The 27,001-nt window shown below is 43.3% G+C and overlaps 1 protein-coding gene across 5 annotated transcripts in view; it reads left to right on the plus strand.

The window, feature by feature from the left end:
* The window catches only part of SPoCk (secretory pathway calcium atpase), a 147,395-nt gene that overhangs the window by 66,354 nt on the left and 54,040 nt on the right, over positions 1–27,001 (plus strand). For all 5 annotated transcript variants that reach the window (XR_012889277.1, XR_005110564.2, XM_037428731.2 and 2 more), the window contains exons 13-18: positions 3,438–3,527; positions 5,189–5,293; positions 8,459–8,612; positions 8,743–8,913; positions 12,118–12,266; positions 14,428–14,594. Coding sequence is in view for 3 of the 5 variants with exons in the window: in XM_037428731.2 (XP_037284628.1) it covers positions 3,438–3,527; positions 5,189–5,293; positions 8,459–8,612; positions 8,743–8,913; positions 12,118–12,266; positions 14,428–14,594 (836 nt within the window). In the remaining 2 variants the exon portion in view is untranslated. The remainder of the gene's footprint in view (positions 1–3,437; positions 3,528–5,188; positions 5,294–8,458; positions 8,613–8,742; positions 8,914–12,117; positions 12,267–14,427; positions 14,595–27,001) is intronic.

Here is a 27,001-nt window from a genome sequence, read left to right on the forward strand (position 1 = left end):
ATTTTGCGGTAAATTTTGTTTCAGTCATAACCATTTTAGTGTCAACACACATAACCTCAGAACCTGTTTTTGACTCCACCCACAAGAAAGAAAGAAAGGAAAAATGAAAGAAACAGTTGTCAAAATGCTTAAAGAAAAATTATTTGTACTTCATCTAGAATTGTAGAATTCTAATCCTCCTTTGGTATTGAAGAATAGCCTATTTTTTAACTGGTGAGCTTGTTTGCGCCTGATTGCTGCTTACCTGATGACGACATTGCAAAGGACAGAGCAAGAAATTATTGGATTTTCCTGACACGACATTTTCAATTCTCTGCTGCTTGTAGTGCAATGATATTTAGCTTGCATCACTTCATGAGCCTTGTATACAGATCTAAAACAACTTTATATTCTGTTAAAGTATTTCCGGGTCTCTTTAAGACAAAACTGAAGCATTTAAACATCTCGTTTTTTGTCCTGTAATTTTTTTTGTAGGGCGAGCTTAAGAAATATATAAAAAATTAGTACATGGTGCTATAAATGACCCTTTATTGTATGCAAGAAGGCATGGCAGGTGTCTCAGGTAGTACTGCAAGCCTTGTTGCCGCTTATGACTTGTTAAAGCTTCGTGTCTGCTTGCGGAGCTGACATTTAGTTAATGTTTATGCAAAAAAATTTTGCAGCTGTGCTATAGAAGGCTCATACTTCAGAACTTCTATTAATTTTGCACATTCAGACCATTCTTGATGAAAATCTTTCTTGAACAGATCCTTCCAGCGGTTTACTTCAATACTACTTTAGAAAAATGAGATTCAAAAAAAATTTAAGGTATTGCTAGGCCCACTTCAATTTTTTTTTATTTTGTTTAATTAAAAAATGTTGGAAAGGTTTGAAAAGTGTAGAATAACAAAGAGCTGAGCTAGTTTGTATTCGTGTGAACACAGACACAAGAGAGAAGTCAATGCACCACAAATGCCGACTTTTAGATGAGTTGTTAGTCAGCGCTTGTGGCATCTCTACTTCTCTCTTGTGTCCATGCTTGCGCGTCCTGTCTTTGGAAAGTGTACTTTATTGTTTTTGCTTGGTTTACTTATTGTATGCCTTGTTTTTTTTTTCTTATGGCAATAAATACAGTAAACTTCCCTTAAGACGAATTCTTGCTTAAGACTAACAACACGGGAGTGTTTGTTTGGTTTCTCACAGACTCAATGAAAAAAAATCTGCTTAAAACGAGCCGCGTAACAGGCCTCTTCTGTTAAGACGAACTCTGGCAGCGACTGACGATGACAAGGATTTTGTGCATCAAATATTATAATCTTGATGAGGGAATTCAGGTGAACTTGAGAAAACAAAATGGGGAGGTGAAAGAAAAACTTCCCTGTACAAAGACTCAGAGCAAATCTAAAGTAAATTGAAATGTGCAGAGAGAAAGGGAGATAAGTGGGAAAAAAAAGGTTAGCACATAAACCTGGTATCTCCCTCACACCTAGCTTGTAGGTGGAGAAAGGGGGCTGGCATTATCAGCAAAGAAAGCAACAAGAAGCGTTCATCCTTTTGTATTCTCCTCGCGTTCTTTAGTTCCCACAAGCTGTGGTCAGTTAGTGTTGTTTTGCATAGGGCCTGTGCGCGTTGTATCTGTTCCCAGTGAAATGCAGAAAATTGTGAAGTGCCATTTTCATTATGAAAGTGCATGACAAAGGGAGTTAATTTTGCACACTAAATATAACTGCATTGTGTCTTTTTGTGTGCCCAAGGCTTGTGATCGGGAGTAGCATAAACGGAGCTCTTCAGCTGCATCTCGTTCAAGAAAAGTTACTGCGGGCTGAGCATAAAAAAATATTCGAATCTCAAAGAAAAGGTTGGAGACTTTTATAAGCAACTTGGTGTATATTGGCTTTGTCAAGGTAGCGGTATGCAATGGAGGCATATCCAAAGGTGGTAGCAAAGCCATTAAAACAGCCTCTTAGAAGGTGAAGAGCCAGTAGAATAAATTTTTTATGTTTTGAAGGAAAATTGTGCTTGTCTTTTCCTTCTTATCTTTTTCTAATTGTCAAAATAGGGTTGTGCTACAGTTTCATCGTTAAAAATGTGGTAGCAATTTACTTATCGGCATATTTATTATGAACTCGGAAAATCGAGTGCTCCTTAGATTAGTCAAAATACTCTACTTGAAAGCATAGTTTTTATCAAGCTGAGCTAAATCAATTCTTTTTTCTTTCCTTCCCATCATATAAGTATGTTTCATTCAGTGTTTTCAAGCAATATATTTAGGTGTACTTGGCGTGTTAGCATTCTCTTTTGGGGGGGGGGCACTTCTGATAAGACAAACAAATGATTGTGGCCCCTTCAAGTCTTAAAGGGCCACTCACCAGGCCTCATACCAAGTTTTAGTTAGAGAGTGGAAGTTGTTGGGTGTCTGATGAGGAACGTTTTGCCACAAAAATGTTTCAAATCGGTTCATTACGAGCGGAGAAAACATGTTTTTTGAAGCGGTGCGAAATGAGAGTGAGAGGAGGCGAGCTCGAAACTCTTGCCGCTCCTCCACATAGCCTTCGCAAGCCAAATCTCTTCCCCACCCTCTTCAGAATCCAACCATGAGGTGACGTACGCATGACGTGCCCAAACAAGTCCAACCCCCGAGCACACGAGCAGCGTTGCTTTGTTCACCAGCGTTATTTTGTGGTCTTCTGCCTGTTTCTGCGGGATAGTTTAGAAACGCTGGCTTAGACGCGGTAGAGTAGATCAGCACAATGAGTGCGCGAATGCGTAGGAGCGCTCTACGGCAGTCGTCTGCTCAATGCGCTGGCACATTAACCCCGCATCTCGTAGCATTTCCCAGTAAAAAAAAAAAAAAAGAGAGAGAAAAACGCGCACATTTTTTTATTGCGTCTCATTATTTATTTCAAGTTTTACTAATCTCTTAAAGCAACAAATACATAAACTATGCATGCTGTGTTAAATCATTTTTGCCATGTCACGTGGGATACTGTCGACAACGTCAGAGCAGACACGTCTACGTAGTGGACCAACGTCACTGCATTGCTGTGTACGTAGGGCCATTCCTACGCCTACGTCATGCCGTTTCTCTACGCGTGCGGTGGCAGAGGGGAGAGGGAGGAGCTTTCATCTTGAAATTTGACCGATTTCCGCGGCGTGTAGCGTTGCAAAGTTTGGAAGACGTGATTATGAACGCCTCGTCTACGCATTGCACTTGTCAGCTCAAAATTGTCAAACCTGGTGAGTGGCCCTTTAAAGAAAGTCTACTGTGGTGTGGAATGGTACACATATTTTCTAGTTTGCATGAAGTTTACTAGGTTGCTTTTTCACGTCTTGCAGTATTTTTTTTAAGTGACGTTGAATGAAGGCAACGTGTGAAATATGCCTCAGAGGCAGTGATGTATGCTGCAATAAGGAATGTCCCTGTACACACTTATGGTATTGCTGTTTCCTTTTCACAGTGTGGCTCCATCTGCAATAATGCTGATATCTTGGGGAGTGAGCTCAGAGGGCAGCCAACAGAAGGGGCGTTGTTGGCTGCAGCCCACAAGGTATTTTAATTGGATTGCTTGCTTCAAAAAGTTGAAAGGTACCATTTTTCTCTTAAGGAAGTACACTGCACTGCTGTTTACTTACTACTTGGGGCTATCGCACTGTGTATCAGAGGAGTCGGTACACGCTGCGATACATTGGACAGTAAAGGAGTACCAACTTCAACATTGTAAAAGTTTGCAAACACAAGTCACTATGACTACTGACCGAGATAATGTTTGAAACACTGTAACACAAACATGGGGCCTTTTGTGCCAAATTGGGTGCCTTCATGACATCATTGAACCCAGTGAATGGTATGGTGCGAAAATTCAATATAAGTGATAATTTGATAAAAGTTACTCTCAATAAAAAATAAAACGTCTCGCTTTAATGGCACTGTAATTGTGGGGAAGTCTAAAAATGAGGAATCCAGAGAAGCAAACCTTTATTGGTGTGCAAAAAGGCAGTCAACCTTTTCTGTCTCATGTTATTGCCAAACATACGCAATCCCTATTTCAGTTAGCTCACACATTGCGGGAGGCCATGTCGCACATGCATTTAACTTTGTTCCCCAACAGATGAAGGTACCGTAGAGTCTGTGCCATAGTGAACGTTTCACTTGGCTGTTTATACAATCGCTCTTTGTCAAGGCCATGAAGCACGATGTCATCTATTCCTGCATTCATAGTTGGGGCAAAAGCAAGAACAGCACTATAAACCAGCGAGAACAAGTTGAAGACGCCATCTACATCTTCACTGGCAATAACATGCATTGCCTCATCACAGCATGTCTGGTCATTAACCCCTGTTGTGGAAAAAGCCAGCCTATGCAAAGCAGTTGGCAGTGCACATAGCAGGCCACAAAAGCATTTGCAGGGCACAGAAGACAAAGAACTTAAAAACATGTGTCCACAGTTTACAGCTGTCCAGCATTTATCCAGACAGATGCACAGTATACACTGAACTCTGAACTGTCCGACAATCGACCACAATTATAAATAAGCTACATCATGGCTCAGAAAGTGTTGCAGAATGCCACTAGTGCAACTTGTGGTTGAGTCAACTAGCATGGTGCATGCTGAGCAGAGTAGTATATATCTGCGAATTTCTTTGTGCACTATCATCACCACACGTCACTCTGCCCGTAACGCCGACTCTGCAAGGAGGAGAAGGGATGGCCTGCATAGAAGGAGATAAATTCAGGCTTCTCTCATGAGACCTGATCATGTCCGCTACCAATGATTTTTTTTTTCCTCCTTCCTCCTTCATAAGTTCTGGCCATGGCAATAGACATTTAGAAAAAGGGTCAGTCTTGCACAGCATGGCCAGTCTAAGTGGAGGAGGCTATTCGTCGATTAGTGTGGCTTAAAATGCATACGTTTGAGCTAGGTCAGGACTAGAGGAAATTTTGTTTGAAGCACTAATGCAATGGTTGCTTGGTGGGCTAGTTGGTTCATTTCAGCATATGTAACAGCGCGTAAAACTAGAAAGAATGGCACAGACAGAGTTTAAAGAGTGCTCTTAATGCTATGTGTCGTCTTTTCTCGTTTTACATGCGGTCACATGTACAGTAATGCCAGTAAGGCAATTTCATTCTAGCGAGGGTTTACTATGTTTCTCTTTACCTGAAAAACTTCTTTTGTAGCTATTACACACATCTGTTATCTTTTCATTTCAGATGGGAATTTATGATGTGCGAAACCATTATGTGCGGCTTCAAGAGATCCCTTTCAGCTCTGAGCATAAAATGATGGCAGTGAAGGTCATCCCCAAGTTTGGAGGGGTAAGGCGTCTTTCTTTGTGTAGCATTTGGACACGTACATTGCTTTCTATTTCAATTCAAGTTGGCTGTATGAAATGTGTAAACAGCTCCTTTAACATTAGAGTGTACCTTGAAGTAATTACGAATAGATGTTAATTCACTTTACCTATATGCAGTTTTGGTGACCCCAAGTAGTTTCTTTAATGTGTATATAATATTGATATCTAAGACGTATGATATTTTGGCATATTTGTTTGAACAGCACACTCGGTTTTGACAGTCACAAGGTGAAAAAAAGTAAGACTAACATATTTATACCATCTATCGTTTGATCTTTTATTTATTGTATTTTATTTGTTGGATACTGTGATGCTAAGCAAGTCCTACAGAAGTGAACAATGGATACATAAGTCGATATTGCAATAGAATAACTAAAACGTTGTTATCGCACTTCAGCATAGCATTTTATGTGACAAAGTCATTTATACAGATCAAACAGAAAAACAGCATAATTTTATTTTTATATAACTCAGTGTTATGTAGAGAGAGTCTGGAGGAATAAAGGGGAAATGCAAGTCGAAAAATTTCATTTCTTGCAAAATGTCTCATATTTCTGGTTTTTGTTGCACTGTAATCCTCAAACCTTTTTCTTTTATCTGTGAAAATTTCAAAACTAAGTTTGAACAGCAAAATGCCAAAAAAATGTGTATGGCGGCGTCGCGATGGCTCGAAATTTCGTGAATTTGCGCTGATGTTGGCCATCTTTGACTGCACGCTGCTCCCTGTCGCAGCGCCGCATGCCGTCGCGGTCGGTTGGGAAGGTTGCGTCCAGCCTTCTTCTAACAGCTCCGACGATTGTCAGTTTTGTACGTGGGCAAAATAAAAATAAAAATGAGGCTTTTTTATCACGTGGGTTGAGCTTTTTGAAATGCACGGCGCCCTAAGCCGCATCGCCATTGGCTACCGAGTCATTGTCAGCTGTGTCGGTGGCAGCCATCAGCATTTGGTCCGTCTGCTTTTCTGCGCATCTACACATATTTCCGCGATGACAAGCCTGAAAAAGTGAAACGTGAGACCGCAGAAGTTTCAAACGGCGCACAAGTTCAAAAGAAAGTGGCGTAAAGTGCCTCGAATGACGGCGACTGAAGAGAACCAGCCTGCATGTACTAGGCCTAACAGCGGTATCGACGAGTGCGCAATTGACAGGGGCTGCGTTAAAGGGATTGACGCTGCGCTTTCTTTCATCAGTGCCTCGGAAAAGAAGCCCGGCTTCTTCTAGAAAGCAGAAAGACCGTGCGATGAGGTAGGTGCAACGACAGTTTTGTGGGGCACCTTCTTGCTGACGTCACTTGTGGCAGGAGCGGCATGCCCGGCTTGCAATATTATTAGAAAACTTGGCAAGGCTCTGTTTGGCGTCTCATACCCCAGTTGCCAGACTTTGGGATGGTTGTTGCTAGACTGCTGCCAGATTCGGTGGAAAAATTTGCCCATGTAGTAACGACAAGGTTCTGTTTGGCATCTCACACACAAGTTGCCAGACTTTGTGGTGGTTGTTGCCAGACTGCTGCCAGATTGGGTGGAAAAAAATTGGGTGAATTCATACTTTTTGCTTGTCAATGCTTTAAAAGTAGCAGCTACCTTTATCACTTCAACTGAATAGTAGTTGCATTTTATGTCACAATCATAAATCAAACCCATTGCCTGCTTGCAAAGTGGCCAAAATAACCTAACTATGTGCACCATCAATTGCAAGTTGACTAAAGAAGAAAAGAAGGAGGGGGGAAAAGATAGAAAACGAGGTGATCTGGCTTATCAATCACGTGCCAAATGCTTCTTGAGTGACTTTTGTCGCAGTACGCTGGCATCATGCAAGGAAGCTTACTATGATTGAGCAGGCGTTATCAGTTGTTGCACGAGACAGAACATTCTACCCCTTAGTTACACATGCATGCACGCACTGTATAGTAAAGTTCACCAGTATGATCCATGACATCTAAAAACTTCACTCCTAGTCATGCATAGCTGTCTGTGATGTTGCTGCGGCCCGGAGAACCGATAAACATTACAAAACAAGTTGGCATGCTGTTCTGAGTTTTATTTCTTAGAGCTTATTTATGACAATTCATAATGAATATAGGGGTCCCCTAGAGTTTCAGCTATCAAGAGCCGGATGTACTCTATCTGTCTTGTTAAGATTGTAGACAGGTAGAATATCCATTTAGTTAGCTTAGTTTGCAGTAATAGTATTACTGAGAATTTTTTTGCAATCAAGAAATTATCCAGGACCTGTCGGGCTCATTCGCTGCTTATTTCATGGTGCCATTGCAAAAGATGCAAGTAACTTTCTGCTATTCTTGACAACAAATTGTTAATTTCCTGTAACATTCTGTGCAGTAACATTAAACATTAGCTTTATTTACAGAAATTAGCTTTATTTACAGATCTATGATTCTTTTCTTGTATTTTTGAAAGGTGTTTCAGGGTCCCTCTAATATTTGTGAGTGTTCCTTTCCAATGCTTTGTACAAATTTTATCATATTTTTCTTGTAGCATCACTTGTGATGTCTCTCTAAATTTATAATTAGCTCTTGTTAATCCATCACTCTATTCAGCTAAAGCTGTTTAATTGTATGCCTCACACCTTATCTTCTTCAGTGGTATTTTAAGTACAAAAAATGTAATTTTGGCTATACTGAGCGTGTTTTAAATTTGTGTTTTTCTACAAAGTAATTATTTTGTTTATAGGGGAGGCAGCTTTTGTTTGCAATCATAGCAGCTCACCATCTCTCTCTCTCTCTCTCTCTCTCTCTCTCTCTCTCTCTCTCTCTCTCTCTCTCTCTCTCTCTCTCTCTCTCTCTCTCCTTTTTTTCATGTTTTTTTGCAATATCAACTATTTCAAAATTGTTGAATCAGAATTCACTCATTTTGTCCGGAAAGTTGGCATTCATCTGAAAGCAGCACGAACCTACAAAAGAAAGCTGTATTGGTTCTTTGAGGAACATGATTGCCAGCTTTCTTTTTCTTGTGGTAGCTCCTTGTTGCAGCTCTTTTGATCATTGAATGGCATGCTCATGATTTAATGTCTGTGGAGCAGAATTTCCTGAATTTTTTTGATGTCTCCTCTTGCTATTTTTAAATGTTACAAAGAAATCTGAACAATGCTCTATTTTTTTTTTTTCAATGCAGGAACAGGAGCAATACTTTGTGAAAGGTGCACTCGAAAAAATTTTGGCCCATTGTACCCACTACAGTCATCATGGTATGCAATTGCCAATCACAACTGAACGGACCGCTCAATATATTAAGGAGGCTCAGTTCATGGGTCGCAAGGGTCTCAGAGGCAAGTCGCATGCTGTGTCGTAATAATAATATTGTCACTACAAGGCATTGAACCCAAGTAGTTACCGTTTATGTTGGCACTGCATTGATGTTCTTTCTGATGCTCAGGCTGTTCTCATTTAACATTGCAGTTCTCTCTCTGGCAAGTGGTACAAACCTGAACCAACTCAGGTTTTTGGGTCTAGTGGGCATTCTGGACCCTCCCAGGCCAGGAGTTCGTGACTCCATTGAGACACTCCATAGCAGTGGAGTCAATGTCAAAATGCTTACTGGCGACTCTGAAGAAACTGCCTGTACTATTGGTGGGTCCTTACCTTGCATCAACTTCAGAAACTCTAGAATCTCTAGAAGGGACTTAAGAGACGAAATTTCGCTTTGAGTGAACTTGGTGTGTTCGCCCTACTCTTGATGATAACATTACTTCTAGCTGTTAAGAAGCACTAGTCTGCTGGCCAGTTGATGCTCTCATAGTGCTGTCAAGAATTGACAGTTCGTGCTACACAGTGGCAAGCTTTTGTAAGCCCAAGGTAAGCACGTTTGTCTTTTAGTAAACCCTTCACCCCTCCTCCAAACTCTATATCATTTAAATATTTAGACAATCACTGCTGAGGTGAAGTAATCACTAGGCCACTTTTGTGTATAATTGGTGCTGAATCAGATCCTTGCTGCATATTGCTTTTGTAGTCTCTTGAAGTCTCTTGATATCTTTTCAAGTCTAGTGCTTGTCATATTCACTTATTCTCTGAATTTGTGTATGTCAAAAGTAACTTAAAGCAATGTCCTTGCACCATAGAAGTACCATTTTGTTTATTTATTTATTTATTTATTTATTTATTTATTTATTTAAAAATACCTTACAGGCCTCTGTTGAGGCATAGTGTAAGGGGGCCAGTACAAAAATTGAAATTTCTGAATCATCCACAAAATACAAATACAGGAGCATACTTGATGAGCCAAGTGACAGAGCAGTACAATAAAAAGTATTCACGGCAGTACTGGTTACAAAAAAAAACCATAACACTAGCAAGATAAGACATAACAGGGAAACAATTACTGGGGGAATTATCTATAAAGTATTGTTAGTCAAGCAAACTTTGGATTTTATATAAATAATTAGTTGAAGTATCAAGAAAAAGGGAAAAAAGGCAAAAAAAAACAAAAAGTGACACTACGGTGTTTTAAAATGACTTAAAATACAAGAAAGAAAGATTACCATGACACTAAGGGCATACAGCTATAATGTCAGATTTCTTTGTGCTTCCCTGGCAGATATCTAGACATGCGATGCTATCGGGCAGGAAGTTCTAACATAGGATAGCACGTGGAAATACTTAGCTATCGAATGCACGTGTTAACCCGTAAATGCGCAAAAGCTAAAATTATCATGACATAGAGTAGGGTTGTGTCAAGCATTCCAGTATTCGAGATTAGTGAATGAATTTGTGAAACAGTGTCAGCAAGGCTGTGTCACAGTGAGTACTCAAAGTTTGCAATGAAAGGTCAAGTTTGATTTGTATGAAGTTTGATTTGTACAGAGCCGGTCTGAAAAATAATGTCAGGTATTACATCACTGAAGTGTCTTTTTGTTTTCAGCATTCCGGGACCAATTATGATATGTGGAAGGGGAAGATAGCTTATGAAGATATCTTATGAACATGCATTCGCATAGTCATTGCAACTATCTGGAAAGTGTGGCCAGGTGTTTTCATGAAACTCATTTTCATTTACAATGCAAGCAGTTATTCAGTGCTCGTTGGAACATAGCAGTCATCAAGTTTTTTGTGAACCTGCCTATTATCGAGGTTAAAGACAGCCTTTTATGATAATTATTTATAGGAATGTCAAAGTCTTCTTTGAAAAGTCGTCATTTTGGGACAGTTGACGAAGTCAAAGAGGCTTGTGCTAAGGCTCTGAAAGACATTTTGATGGAGGTCTGTTACGACTCCTTCTACGCCTGAAAATTTTGCTAGGAGCAATGTATCGATGCAGGAAGAACCTATATTAAAACCTTTTACTGTGTTGTACCAATATAAATAATAACTTTTATTACTGTGCTTGTCCCCCTTTATGTAATACTCTAAAAAGTGTTTTTAAAGGTTTGTCAATGGTGGTGATATACCGTAGTGTAACTGGGTCGCATTGAAAAATAGAGTTGGTAGTTTGTCAGCAGATCTGGAGACCTCTAATGGGAGGACTGGTGCCCTGCCCTTTTCTTTTATGCCCTGCTTTGTGGGTGCTTCTGTATTTACAGCACTCTTTAGTGCTCTTTGTTAACTACAGAGGCCAACCCATATGCTTCTATAGCTGGATTAACATGCCAAATCAAGTTGCGTGGAGAACTGTGATTAAATGAGCTGTAGCAAGTTCCACTACCAGCCACTTATCTGTGTTGTTTGTGTGTAGGGCATGATTGGTCAACGCCTTATTAAGTGAATTCTGATGAAAAAAAATGCAACAAGTACTGGTGGCATTTTTAAAAACTGGTGCAGAATATATGCAAGAATGGGTCTATATATCCCTTTCAGCAGCATTGTGTACAACTCTGCTCACCAACTGTGGAGAGACTCTTGTCCCACATGACAAGTTACTTCAGTTTGCTTGAATCATGACATGCACATTTGTGCATACTTGCCGAGTCAACAATTAAATCTCATTGAACTTCAATACGCTGTGTATTGCTGTAGAGGAGTTTGTTGGAGACACTACCATGTTCAGCAAACCATTCAACATGCCCTGTTATGAGAGCCACATTAAAATTATGCTTTTTTTTATACCTGGAGTAGATATAACTGATAACTGATTGCCCATGTATTTCAGTCTTAATTGATTACCATAATTTTTTGCATATAATTCACTTTAAAAACAAAAAACTGTTCCTAGAAAATGGGAGTGTGGCTTATATGCATGCTTCTAGAGTCAACAATTAAATCTCATGAAACTTCAATGTGATGCGTATTGTTGCAGAGAACGACTCGCAAGGTGATCAATCACCTTGCAATAAGGTTATGTCAATTTTAGATAGCTATAGACAGTTCATCATAACTTATGTCTGAAGGCAATATGTATGCAGCCATCATAGTCACTCTCGCTAGAGGAGGACGTGCCCGCTCACCTATTACCACTCCATGTCACACACATAGCCGATTTAATTATTATAATGTAACTGTACATATGTTTATTGTAGTAAATTATTTATTTTTTTGTAGAAGACATTCAAATCTTTGGAGTACAGTGGCTGCTTATTGTTTTGTCTAATATAGCTATACTTTTTAAACCACCATCGATCGTTAAAGTGGGCTCAGCTACAGTCACAAATGTAAAATGTAATTATGACCTGCTTCACTCTTATTAATTGGTCTTCAATGTTGAGTTATGTAATACTGAATGTGAACTGTGTAAACTTTTTTTTCCACCAGTTATAATTATTAGAATTGTAAACTGATTTGCATAAATTAATTGTGTATGTAAAAAATCTGTTTATGATAGACAGTATTATTCTTGTGCAGCGGCTCGTCTTGGCCTTCATGCTGTGGGCAGTGTTGTGCTTTCTGGTGATCAGCTGGATGCAATGACCGACAGTGAACTGCAGAGGATCATTGGGTCTGTGTCGGTGTTTTACAGGACAGGACCAGGACATAAGCTTCGCATTGTAAAGGTTTGTATTCACATCTTATAGCCTAGTGCAGTTCAGTCTACATATATCGATATCCAAGTGCCAACGAAATCCCAATAACCGAAAATTCTTATAAGTGAGTTGAGAAAAGATAAACAAAAGAGCGGTCAAAACATTTTATTTGCATGCAAGTAAGGTATGTAACTATGTGCTTGTTTGTAGAAAAACCACAGTCTGTCAGCTTTGATTGCATCATACTAAACATGTGCACATCTTTCTTGAGAGCATCACAGTGCCTCACATAGCTGAGCGTGGTGTCCTGCTCAAAAACGAAGTCCAGCAGGGACTGTGTATCATACATTGGGCATTCTGCAATGAGAGTATCTGGGTAGGCTGCTTAACCGCCTCGTCGTAGTCAATGCTCGCAATGATGTTTGCATTATGTGCACATGCAACGATCGCCTCATCACTGAGGCACTCAGACATTTCTGCAACATCGTCTGCATGAAGAAGGTGGTCTATATATGATGCTTCTTCGTTGAGTACTGACCACAACTGCGGAAGCTCTTTGTCAATGGGCGCTTTGCAGGCCTCTCCCGGTATTGCATCAGAAGTTAGGAAGGAAAGTGTCTTCTCCTTTCACTTTCTTGTATGAAGCACAGTCAACTTGTTTCTTAAGGTTTTCTTAAGGTGTGAACGGGGTGTAGGGCGCTTAGCAGTGCATGCCGTCTGTACAGAGAGCCATTTTCGGTGCATGCTGTTGCTGAATTCAACCGCTCTATTCAGTATCGTGGCACTGGAGCATCGTAATAACAGGTTTATTTTATGGTAGGATGCATACAAAAGTGGATGGTCCCAACATCGTACATCATTATATCCGATGTATTTTTATAAACAGTATTGTTATAAGTGGACTCATAGTTACCACAGTGATTCCACTCCTGCACTAACTATGAGAAACAATGCCTAATGGGATTTCCTGCCTGATAAAATAAAAGTATCAGGAAAATGCGCCTGAACGAGCCTCAAAATTTAATTTCATCTAGTCCTGATAATTGCACCGCCAGTGTTACAAAATGTGTGCGACTTGGTGCACTCTTGATTTACATTTTTGTTAATTATCCATTTGCCAATGGCTATCTTTCTTTATGCCATGCTTAAAGCAGTAATGGACGCACGCACACACACGAGAGAGAGAGAGAGAGAGAGAGAGAGAGACACACACAGAAAAAGAGAGAGAGACACACAGAAAAAGAGAGAGAGAGAGATGGCTAGATATGCTGACAGACTTTTTAGTGGGTGCCCATGTGGGGTGCTGTAAGTGAAGGTTGGCTTGCGAACTGTATTTGAATGTCTGCATGATGTCACTCTTTCTCCTCGCTTTTTTTTTTAGAATAGCTGCTATGGGACGCTTCTATGAGATCTTATGGCACTCTAGCACTGTTGTGGGTCACTTCACACAAGCAGTCTTCCTACACACCTATTGTTGGAAGTTCATTATATCAAAGTTTGAGAGGCATATTGAAGTTGGAGCTAGTGCGACACATTTGCTCACCTGTGTGGCACAGTTTAGTATGTGACAGTAATATATCCACTTCAGGCACAAATTATCATTAACTGTCCGTAAATGTCTAAATTTTGCACAATAATCTAAGATGCTCAATATTACATTTCAAAAAGAAAAAAAAAAAGAACTCCATGGAGGTTAACTGGGCACCAGAATATCCAAAGTTCTAGTCTTGACACAAGTACGTCAAATTCCAGCATCAATGCTTTTTTTTTCTTAGTGCTAGCAAAAATAGATTATACAGAAATGAATTCAATACTAGTGTCAACATATTTAACCCTAGTGCTGTTAAATTTATACTAGAAAATAGCAAGATTTTTTAGTGCTGCAGTCAAACCTATCAGGCCCTCCAGAGATCTTGGCAGACGGCGATTCTGTTTGTTCCATTTGTCTCGTGCATTTATCATCTGCCCCCATGTCTACAGCACAAAGATAAACTTCTGGTGTAGAGATTGAAGTGAAATTTGGGTGTTTTTGACCTTTAATATTTCTTGCTAGCAAAAAAAAAAAAAACATTAGTCTAAGTAGCTTTATATGTGTAGCTATTTATAAGCTATGAAGGCAAATATTTTGCTTCCTCTCTTTCTCAGCCTTTCTTAATTTTACATTTACTATGGTATATTTCTGCTATTTTAGGCTCTGCAGCGGAACAATTACATAGTAGGCATGACTGGCGATGGTGTTAATGATGGAGTTGCTTTGAAGAAAGCTGACATCGGTATTGCCATGGGTAAAATTGGCACAGACGTTTGTAAAGAAGCAGCTGATATGATTCTTGTGGACGACGACTTCTTCACAATCATGTAAGCAGTGCACATTTTGTCAAATTTGCTTTATACAACAGTGTTGTGGAGTTATTTTTATGAAAAAATATGTGATAAGTTTGCTGCATTTGATGTAGTAGTATTTTGTAGAGCTGTACAAAATAGCAAAATTTTAATTGTGAAGTGAATTTTGTTGTTGAAGTGTTAGTGCCAATTGACTGGAATCTGTTTGGAATATTTCTATAATATTTTTGTAATACTTGTAAGCAATTACAGAGAAAAAAAAAAAAGTCGGAAAGGATTCCTAAGCATATTGATGCAGGATACATTTAAAATTCGCGTGCCAGTCGTTTGCTTCGTCCTCAATGTTGCCTGTGGTGTGCATGCGAAACCGAGCAAGTGAAGCGCCAGTGGGAATTGGCAGGATTGACATTGACAACTCAGGCACGTGCGAGCTGTGTGGGATAAGAGAAGAAGACGAGGTGCCGAACTTAAAAAAAGCCAAGGTGTTCCGGACATAAACAACTTGTTTGTTTGTGGGTCAGAAGTTTGCCTATTTTAGCTGTCTTTAATAAAGTCTACTTTTCAACTTTGCATGGCAAATCTGGTGGAAGTGCCGGGTTATGAACCCTATCTCTTTGCGTGGCAAATCTGGTGGAAGTGCCGGGTTATGAACCCTATCTCTTCTGAAGTTGGAGAAGGCAATTTGGAGCAAAGAAGACTTGGACCCACCGAGCTGACCCCTGTTCACCAGTGCAGCAGCCGTCGCTTATGCGGTGAAGACCCTGAGTTTTCCCCTTTGGATTGTACAAGAACAGTCGCAGTTCCCAGCGGAGACACTACTGAGATGACTTCCCAGGTCGCGCCAACACAAATTATAGTAGATCCGCCGATGGCCCAAACGATTCCACGGTGACGCACACGAAGACGCAGAGGACTGGTTCGACCAATTTGAGTGCGTCGCGAGGGTCAATGGCTGGGATTCTGCTTGGAAGCTACAATGTGTTTATTTTGTGTGTCCGCACAAACGTGGTTCGAAAACCACGAGGCTGCCATCTTGACTTGGCATGACTTTTGGCGGGAGCTACTTGCCACCTACCCAAGTACGGATCGCAAGGAGAGACCCGAGACCGCTCTGCAAGCTCAGAACTAGCGAAACAATGAAAGGGTGGCCATGTATGTAGAGGACATTACCCATCTTTTCCGCCGAGCAGACCATAACATGAACGAGGACAAAAAAGCTTTGCCATCTAATGTGAGGCGTAAGACAGGAACTTTTTGCCAGTTAGGTTAGGAATTCGTCGTCGCAAAGTTTCGTTCTGAGGCGGCCACAATGGAAAGAATGCGTCAGCGACGAGCGAGGATGTACATCCGGGATCTGGGCATCACCTCCGTTGGCGCAGCACCCGCTGCCTTGGGAAACAGCATGGAGTTCTTAGGTGAACTCTCGAGGTCTGTGGTGCAAGAGAAGCTCCAGAGGCAGCGGCTCGACCACAGCGCTCCAGCGGTATCATCACTGGCCAACGTTGTGTGTGAGAAAATTAGACTGGCGGTTCGGGATCCCCAGTCTATTTGGGAACATCAGCGGTATGCCCAGCCAGAAGTGTCACCATTGTTATCGCAGAGAGTCTTATATGTCAACGCTCTACTGCAAAGACCCCCCCGTGTGTAGGGACATCGCAGCCACTTCAGTGTACAGCACTGCGCCACCAAACACGCTCCCGTTACCGGATACTGATACAGTGGACTCCCAATAAACGAAACTCGCTCAAACGAAAATGCCTCATTAACAGAACTAAACGAGCTCATATGGCTTGATTTTTATGTTTTGTGCAGTGAAATTCATCGGTTAATCGAAACAGTGCTTATTGGTCACCTACGGTTAAACGGCCCAAACTCTAAACACAGCATAGACTCGCTCACGCGAAAGGTAGTCTCACAACTATGGCAACACCTCGAGATCGAGACAAGCCAATCCAGTAGCCCTTATCGCTTGTGGCTGTGGGAGCCGAGTTACAGTGTACTAGAAGGGGGCAGTGGAATGAACGAGGCGGCCGCGGCGTATATCGGCTGATTTTCCGGCAGGTGGCAGTAGCAGCCGGCGCTGTAGTCTCATGGTACTGAAGATCTCAGGAGCGTCTGCATTGGGAGTGCACGCGTTGTTGGCTGCGAAAGCGTGTAATTGCTCGTTTATAGTGTGTTCAATACATTTTGGAGCCTTTATCAGTATATGCACACCTGCTACACGCCATGGTGCGCGAGTATTGCAGGCACGCCGAAATTTCGGCGAGTCATTCACTGTTTCAAGGGCCTACCAACCCACAGAAAAAATCTAAAACGTAATTTTCAAGGATCCACCTAGCTTCTCACTCAAGCAGCGCTTTGAGCTGCACTACATCATAAGTGGCTACTGGCAAACTACAAAGAAAGGAGAAGTATCAAAACCACAATTAAATGATACAATCGTTTTGTTGGCAGTATCTACGATATCCAGAGCAGTGTTCCTCATCAGAGACCATATGCGCTTGTTTGTTTCGTGAGAAACCTGAGTGTAAGTAACGTTGTCACAACATTTATATCAGTTAGGACTCAGTTTTATCATGCCAGTTTTGTGAAAGATAATAAATATTGCTATGTGAAAGATTTACGTTGTTTTAACCGCGTGCTTTGTGCTTACTTTGCTTTTTGCATTCAAGCTCCAAGTGTTAAAAATACCAGGAGGCCAAGCAAAGAAGCCGAGTCGAAGGAACTCGTGTACCTCCGAGTCATGAACTTCACGTGAAAGGGGTCATCCTTAACATATTAAAAAGTCCCAATCTTATTATAGCCCCTCTGTAAATCTGGGTAGTTTCCGTGTAACCAGTTCTAATATTGTATCAAAAGCTTAAATTGTGCTGCTTTTTATAAATTCCATTGGCATGTAGTTCTTTTTAAGTGGGAAAAGACAATGAGAAATAAAGCAACACCGCTGGATGATGCCTGTTACTACCGGTAATTACTATACAATACCAGCCTGGAACCTAAACAAGCATCGGGACGATGCATTCTCGGAAGGAGGATAATGACTGAAGATACATTTAAAGTTCGTGCGCCAGTTGTTTGCTACAGCCTCAATGTTGCCTGTGATGTGCATGCGAAACAGAGCAAGCGAAGCGCGAGTGGGGATTGCAAGGATCGACATTGACAACTCAGGCACTTGCGAGCTGCGTGGGATAAGAGAAGAAGAGGAGGTGCCGAACTTGGACGAAGCCAAGATGTTTCGGACATAAACGTTTTTCTTTAACTTGTTTGTTTGTGGGGCACAAGTTCGCCCGTTTTACTATTTTTTTTATTAAAGTCTACTACTTTTCAACTGTGCATGACAATATTCTTATGAGATAGCAACATGAAAGTTATTCTTTTGGGTAGGTTGATGAAGTGCTGGCATAGTTGTCAAGAATGAGGCAATGCAGAAACCAAATTGTGTACACGTTCTTGATTTGGGGCAACCTAAGTGTTGCCAACAACACTTTTCACGGGAAAGGCAACGAGGCTATTTCCTCAGCCTCTCCTCCTCTTTCAACTTTTGTGGAGGCCCAACTGTTGTGTTGGACAAGGTTGTGCTCCCTTTGAGTCTGGAGTTCCACATCTGCCTCGTAAATGTCAATATACAAGATCATATGAAACTTTGGATGCTTAAAATTTTTAGTGTCTGAATTTTTGGTGTTCTGGCCCAAATTTCAGGACCAAAACAGCATTGAGCCCCCACTTCTTCCTCATGTGCCATCTCCATGTTGGAACTAGCATTTTTTCTTGAGCCAGTGCATTTGCGACCGTAGCAGCTCCTCAAAGGCAGCTTTGCCGCAGTATTAGAATGTGATGGGGCCATTGTCAATCAGACCTTGACTGCATTCAGAGGTCAAAATGCTGTTCCAATAGCACCATTCTGCACCAATCTGGCCTGCTTCACCAAGCTGCATACAAACAGCAATTTCCATATACAATGCCAAATATAACGAAATCTTAGCACCAACCGAACAACATGCATCAGACAAAGTATGCAGCTCTGTTCATATCTTATGTACAGTAGACACTCAGTTAACGGAACCTGAAAGGACCGGGAAAATATGTTCCATTTAACAGGAGTTCCAAGAGGTGAACATGGATGCAGAACACAAGCCCGAAACCAAGTATTTCAGAGGCAATAGTTCCGTTTAACAGATTTTTGCTTAATGAGAGTCCACTGTAGTTCGTTTATTATAGTTCGGCCGCGTCGTATTCCAGTTCATCCAGGATATTTGCACCATGTGTAAATTTAAAACCATGTATGAATCTCGTGCCACGTGATCAAAATGTGTGAATAATCTTAAGGTGTCGTTTGTGTGCAGACCTCATTATGCGAGTATTTTTTGACAGTGTAGCTGTTTGTCAAACTTTTTAAAGACAACTGTAGCTTCCAAAAAACTCTCTGCGCTGTTGCCGAGTAACCGCCGAGAACAGCACGCGTTCTGCAATGGAGACGTTCAAACCATGAAAACTTGCAAAAAGGAAATTAGTTTTGCTGCAGGGGCAAAGCAGTGAATACAATTGCAACAAATTGTAATCATAGACGAAGTAAGGCTGGCAGCTAACTCTTTTGGCTTGCGCAGCGCTGGGGGTGTGCAAGTAGTGAATTTTGAAAACGAATCAAATACGAATCGAATAGTGATGATGCCGAATCAAATACAAATATGAATGGAATACTATTCGAATAGTTTTCGAATATTTTCAAGTAGTAAGACAACCATTTTTAAAACAGTCCTAGAACTCCACAACATTACATTTGAAAAAAATATTCATCATGTTTCACTTTTAACCGAATCTATATACCTCAATTATAACTGAGGTAAGCTCCTATATGGTAATGACTATGTACAGTAGTCAATTGTCACCTGCATTTAAATGAAGCTGAGTGAAAAACTAAGCAATTTTGAATCTAACTCCGTGAATACAGTCGAACACAGTTATATCGAACCCACATATATCGAATTTTCGTGCATATTGAACTCGCAAGTTATCACCTTGAAATTCCTTTGTAAAAAAATGGAAATTGGCACATTTTTATTGAACGATATTTTTATCCACCTTCGAATATATCGAACGCCGCGAGAACTAGAAAGTGCGCTTCAACACTCCCCCCCTTGCAATCTCCGTGGCAGCGCGGCTCAAAGCGCGTGTTAGAAGGCGTGTTTTGTCACTGCACTAGCGACCTCTGTGCGGCACCATGCCTCCGCCAAAACCTGAAACGCTCGAAAAAAGGTAAGGGTAAGAGGGCTCGCACTGCACTATCTCTAACTTGCGGAAGGGTCTCTCTTTTTTTTTCTTCTTTTTCGTTTCTCATTCGTTTCTCTTTCTCTCTTATGCTTTCTCCGCGTACCCGTCGGCTCGGAGAGCAGAAACGAAGGAGCCGAGCCAACGTCCTCCTCCTTTCGCCTTTACTTTTATTTTTTGTTGCTGTTATGCGAGTATTAATCACCCAACCACAGCTCGCACCTTTTGCTGTTGCCCTCGCAGGGGACTGTCGCCTCGCAAGCCCTTCTTTTCTACCGCTGTTGTGTCGCCTACGTACCACCGCATGTGCAGCATTTTTCTTTTGCATGCGTTGGTATGCAAAGCCGCTTCGGACTCCTTGAATTGTCGACTTCTTGTGTAGCTATGGCCAGAGTCAAGAAGCGCAGAACCCTTGACTTTGTGACGAAGTTGAAGGCTATTCAGCGTGTTGAGAGGCAAGAAATGTTCGACCGTCGCGTACGACTTCGGGATACCACGGAGCACATGGAGTACGTTGTTGAAAAACAAGGCAGATATCAAGTAGTATCTAATGCAGTAAAGGCACTGTATGCCTGGTTTTTAGTAGTGCGCTCAAAAAACATTTCGGTGGATTGAACGATGCTGATCGCCAAGGCCAAATAATTTGCCGCTGCACTCGATGAAACAACTTCGCTGGCAACAGCGGGTGGCTTCATCGATTTAAGCAGCGCTACAACATGGTTGGCAAAACCAATTCTGGCGGAAGCGAAGCTGTCAGCAGCCAGGACATCAAGCAGTGGATGACGAAGTAGTGGGCGGAAATCTCCTCTAAGTTTTCTTCCGTGAAGATCCTCAATGCCTGGCGAGACGTGAAGACGGACACAGTGGTCAACTGCTTCGGCAAAGCAGGCTTCCATACGGCGGAACTTGCGGAAACTGGTGAAGACGACGACGAGGAGTGCATAGACGACGCGTTTATGCCATAGACTACGCGTTTATGCCGCTGGACTGCCTATTGTTGGTTTCTGAGACTGGAGCTCCTGAGTGCTTACTGCCAGTCGGACTCGCTGGTGAGAGGCCCTCGAGGTAATGCGGGACATTGCCAGAGCATGTGTTCGAGTGAACAGTACACTTCTGAGCAGTCTGGGCATTGTGAATCTATGTCTGAGTTGTAACGGCTGAGTCGGGCCCCATGATGGGTACAATCTCGTTTGTAGCATCCGAAAAGCTACCTTTTGCACGCGTTCGAGCTTTGCATGTGGTAAAGGGTATTGGCTCCTATTGTTTCGGTAGTAGGAGGTAATTTTGTGAAAGGTGAGTAAAGGATCATTAAACTGTATGTCTGAGCCCAGCTCTTCGGTGGCTGATTGGTCGTCGTGACGGGTCAGTTCTCGCGCTCGATCATGAGACATTTTATTCAGATTGGGTTGCTGTGGGTGGACTTTTTTGCTCATGTGGCCACGAAACCAAGAGAGGTAGTGCAAGCCCATGCATTTGCATGTTTGTAGGATGTGGGCTGTTTCTCGAGCAATGTTGTCGCTTTCGTAAGCCCGTATGGCAGGGCGAGAGTCTGTGAAGACATGGGTGTGTGAGGAGTCGACCATAGCTAAAGCTATAGCGACCTGCTCGGCTATGGCGCTCGTTGCTATCCTAACTGAGGCGGCTGAGCGTAGGGCTCCATCGCTATCCACTACCGCTGGTGCGAAGGTGGAGGAGTTATTGTATTGCGCCGCATCGACGAAGTCAGTAGAGTTGCAATTCACAGTGGTACGGTTGAGGATCGCGCGAGCGCAGGCCAGGCGTCTGCCTTTGTTGTGTTGTGGGTGAACATTTCGAGAGAATGGGTTTACCATGTAGGTGGCACTAACAACTCTATGGCGGGTTACTGCGTGTTCAAGGTAGGGATGTGGGAACATGCCAGCCTCGCTTAGAAGTTGGCGGCCTGCCTTGGAGGAAGAGAGGCTGATCACGTGGGCCGTGGTCTGGGCCTCGATCACTTCATCGAGTTGGTCGAGACGGGGAGTACTCGTGTTTTGAGGTAAACCAAGGACTTGTTTAATGCTTTTTTGTTTTTGCTGTGATGTGTGTTATTGTTTGTGCATGGCAGCCAGTGGCCTCGATTTGGAGGCCAAGAATGCGTATGGAGTCCACGCGGGGTATTCGTTGCCCATCTTTGGCGTGCAGCACTTTGGGTAGTTCATATAAGGTCGTTAAATTACGAACGCCTTGGCGAGATGGCCGGTATATAAGCAACTCTGATTTCATGGGCAACAGTTGCTGTACAGTGTTTTTGAGGTAGGCTTTTGTGGTGTTGAGAGCGGTTTGAAGGGCCTGCTCTAACTCCGCCAAGGAGTCTCCCGGGCACCAGATGGTGATGTCCTTTGCGTATATAGCATGGTTTGTCCTAGGGATGTCGCGGAGTTTGTCAGACAGTCCCTTCGCTACTATATTAAAAAGGAGTGGAGAAATGACTGCCCCTTGTGGTGTCCCGTTGGAACCTAATGTATAAGTGTCTGATGTAAGTTGCAATATTTGAATCTTGGCCTTTCGGTCTTGTAGGAAAGAATGAATGTATGCCTGGAATCTTTTACTGAGACCGAGGCTGCCAATGGATTCCGGTAGAAAGCGGTGGGAGACGCTGTCGGATGCCTTAGTGAGGTGTAGGGCGAGGATGCTTCGGACATCTCTCGTTTTTGAGACGACGATCTGTTTCTCTACGTCTTGTGTTGATAAGTGGGGACGGAATCCAGCCATGTTGAATGGAAAGAGTTCGTGATCCTTTATGTAACGCGATACACGATTTAGGATAGCATGTTCAACTGCTTTTTCTATACATGAGGTTAGGGAGATAGGGCGTAGATTGTCAAAGTTTAGTGGTTTACCTGGCTGTGAGAGAAGGATTACCGTGGCCAAGCGCCATTGTTTAGGTACTTGGCCGGTTTCCCACATGTGGTTAATGTCTTTTGTGAGTAGTGTGATGGCTTGGCCGTCTAAATTCTGCAACAGGCGGTTGGTTACCTTGTCAGGACCGGCGGACAATCGACTGTTCAGATTGTGTAATGCTTCTTGAACTTCAGACTCCGTGAAGGGGTCGTCGAGTTCTTCGGGTATTGTTTTGCATTCTATTTGTGGGTAGTCGGTGGGTTGTGCAGTCTTTAGGGAGAGGTGTCGTTTGGCGATTTCTTCAAGAAAGGATGATTTCGTTCCTCCCGTCTTTTTGTGCGAGTATAGAAGACTGTTCATGGCATGGCTCTGCTTGTCTCTTTTTGGCAGTCGTCAAGCATTTATTTTAGGAGGTTCCATTTACCCCCAGTTCTCATGCGGTCGTCGACCGCCGAGCAGACTTTATGCCACTGGAGCCGTGTGAGCTCCGTGCAATATTTTGCGATGTTTTGGTTTAGTACTGATACGCGTTTTCGTTGGCGTCTGTTTAGTCAGTGTGTTTTCCAGCGCGCGAGTATCGACGTTTTTGCCTCGAGGAAATGTGTGAGGTCTGGGTCTATTCTCGGGACCTCTAGTTCTGTTTGTATGGTTTTCGTTGTTTTGGCTTTGTCTTCCTGAATTGAGGCGAGTAGTTCAGTGAATGTGTTGTATTCCGTTGTGTTGTTTTTGTGGAGGGTGCGGAAGGCATCCCAGTTCGTTAGTGACGGGTAAATACCAAGTCCGGCGAAGTGTCGCGTTGTACCGATGTGCCAAGTCTCGTAGGGAATCTGTGATCTGTTATGAGTGTGAAGGACAGGTCGTCATTGCTTGCGTGAGGTTAGTGCCTTTTGCCGTTGCCTGGGCTAACCCCATAATGGGTGTGGGGCATTGAAGTCATCTGCTATAACAAGCGGAGAGTTTCGCGTGAGGGTTGTGGCTTTAGCTAAGAGCGCATGGAAAGACTGTCTATAGTCTGAAGGGGAGATGTAAAGGTTAAGGATAAAAACACTTTGTTTTTGAAAACGGTTCGGTACAAGTTCAATGAGTATCGCTTCTAAGCTGCGGGTGGGTAACACTTCATGAGCTACTTGAGCGAATTTCTTACTGATGCCTGTGACCATACCTCTCTTGGTCTCCCCTTGTGAGATGCTCACGCGATAGTGTGAGCATCTCAAAACGAAACCAAAGCTGCTTCATAAGGCTGAAACTCACTTCCATCCCATTGCATTTGTCTTCAGAATGTTCAAATTAAAAAATCCTGTGCAAGTCAAATTTAATAGCAAACACTAGTAGAAAAATATTTGAAATTTCTAATATTTATGCATTCTTAACATGTTGTGCTTATGTTACTTATTTAAATAAACAAATTATAATGTAAATGCAAGGTCAAAAGCAGTAGCAGCGTCGTTACAGAAACAGCAAGAGCAGGCCGAGTATACGGGCAGCGTCGCAGCAGCAACCAGGCAGCCTTAGCTCGCGCCAACGTGTCGATGTCGCTGCAGTAGTGGGTATTCCTCTTCACTGCATTTCGTCCTCCGTCGGAAAAGGAGCCATCCTGGTGACTCATGGAGAACAGAGTACGAGCGGATCGTAATAAGGTTTCAACCGCTCTACGTGAACAGTTTCACGACCCCGAAAGCGCTGGTCTGTGGATGTTGTAACGAGTTCGATGATGTAGTTAACAGGTGAATTCTGCGAGACAGTGCGGTAGGGTCCTTGGTATTTTGACACAAGCTTTGAGGAAAGGCCTGTGGGGACAGCGGGAACCCAAAGCCACACAAGAGTGTTCGGTACAAAGTTCGGGTACGGCTGGTTATCGTCACATCGAGATTTTCGTCTCCATTGGTCGATGGTTGTGAACGACTGGGCGAGCTTACGGCGCTCCAGCTTCAGAGATAGGAGTAGACTCGGAGGAATCGGGGTTGTAGTGTAGAATGGTATCTAGTATGATGGAAGGGTCTCGACCATATAACAGGAAAAAAGGCAAAAATCCCGTAGTCGCCTGTGGAGCAGTGTTGTATGCGTACGTCACAAAAGGCAGAATGAGATCCCAATCGGAGTGTTCTGTGACAACATACTTAGATAGCATGACCCCTAGGGTACGGTTGAATCTTTCCGTCAATCCATTCGTCTGCGGATGGTAGGCGGTAGTAGTCCGGTGAATGATACAGCATTCGGCAAGGAGTGCGTTGATGACATCAGAGAGGAATACACGTCCTCTATCGCTGAGAAGTTCACGTGGCGCGCCGTGACGGAGAATGAAGTTCCGCGGGAGAAAAGATGATACATCGCGTGCTGTGGCAGCAGGCAAAGCGGCTGTTTCTGCGTATCGTGTCAAGTAGTCGCCAGCGATAACGATCTAACGATTTCCGGAAGTCGTGAATGGAAGATGCCCATACAGATCGATTCCAACGCGGTCGAAAGGCCTGGCTGGGCAAAGGATTGGCTGGATCGGACCAGAGGCGTGATGAGGGAGAGCTTTGCGTCATTGGCACTGCGGGCATGACTGAATGTATTTGCGCACAAAGGTGTACATGCCTCGCCAATAAAACCGGGAGGAAAGCCGAGCGTATGTTTTGAGAACGCCCGCATGTGCGCACTGAGGGTCAGTGTGGAAAGCTAAACATATTGCTGCTCGAAGATGGTGAGGTATGACGAGTAACCAGTTTCGGCCATCGGACTTGTAATTCCTGCGATAAAGGAGGCCATCGTGGACCTCAAAGTGAGCCGCTTGACGGCGCAACGTTGGAGAAGATGGAGAAGTCGACGGGTCTGAAAGGAATCACAGAAGAGTGCTGATCCAGTCATCCTTACGTTACTCAGACACCATGTCGCATTTTTCTGGGAACACAACCATTTCGTCCACGGCAGATAGACATGCAGAGCTTTCGGAGGACACAGGTGAACGCGATAGGACGTCGGCATCAGTGTGACGTCGGCCAGACCTGTAGACAACACGCATGTCGAACTCTTGCAACCGCAGTGTTCAGCGAGCTAAACGGCCGGAGGGGTCTTTCAATGTGGATAACCAGCAAAGCGCATGGTGGTCGGTGACTACGTCAAAGGGGTGACCATATAGGTACAGTCTAAATTTACCTAGAGCCCATATAATTGCCAGACACTCCTTCTGTGTCACAGAATAGTTCTCCGCTTTGGTGAGGGTACAGCTTGCGTATGCGACTACATACTCCTGGAATCCCGATTTGCGCTGCGCGAACACGGCGCCGAGTCCAACCCCGCTGACGTCGGTGTGTACCTCAGTCCGAGCAGTCGGGTCAAAGTGACGCAAGATTGGCGGCGAGGTTAACAGGCGGCGCAACTTTTCGAAAGCATAGTCATAGGCGGGTGACCAAGCGTAACTTTTCGAGTCACTGCGCAGAAGTTCAGTCAATGGGGCGGTGATCATCGCGAAATTTCGAATAAAGCGGCGGAAATACGAGCAGAGGCCGAGAAAGCTGCGCAGATCCTTCAGAGACGCAGGTTTAGGGCACTCTGCAACTGCCCCAAGCTTGGCGGTGCCAGGTAGAATACTGTCTTTAGAGACAACATGGCCGAGGATGGTGAGCTGACTTGCGCCGAAGCGGCATTTCTTCAGGTTGAGCTGAAGGCCGGCGTCAGTTAGGCACTGCAGTACTTCATCTAGCCTGCAGAGATGCGTTGGAAAATCTGGCGAAAATATAACTACGTCATCCAAGTAGCACAGGCATGTTTTCCACTTCAGGCTACACAGAAGATTGTCCATCATCCGCTCGAATGTTGCGGGCGCGTTGCAAAGACCTAAAGGCATGACACAGAATTCTTAAAGGCCATCAGGTGTGACAAAGGCCGTCTTAGGCTGATCTTCAGGTGCCAGAGGGACTTGCCAGTAGCCACTCCGTAGGTCAATAGAAGAGAAGTACTCCGCACCTTGGAGGCAGTCAAGGGCATCATCGATTCTCGGTAAGGGGTAAACGTCCTTTCGAGTTATTTTGTTAAGACGACGGTAGTCAACACAGAAGCGAATTGACCCGTCCTTCTTCTTAACGAGAACGACTGGAAATGCCCAGGGGCTATTCGAAGGCTGATGACGCCACGCTTGAGCATGTCAGCTGCTTGGTCATCGATAACCTGGCGCTCGGCTACGGACACGCGATAGGGTCTTTGATGCAATCGCGCATCGGTACCCGTATTGATGCGGTGACACACAGCGGACGTGCAGCCAATGGGAGTATGCTGGCAGTCAAAAGAAGAACGGAACTTGTCCAGCAGTCGTAGAA

Source organism: Rhipicephalus microplus, unplaced genomic scaffold (assembly GCF_043290135.1).
Source record: "Rhipicephalus microplus isolate Deutch F79 unplaced genomic scaffold, USDA_Rmic scaffold_48, whole genome shotgun sequence".
NCBI classification, from domain to species: domain Eukaryota; kingdom Metazoa; phylum Arthropoda; class Arachnida; order Ixodida; family Ixodidae; genus Rhipicephalus; species Rhipicephalus microplus.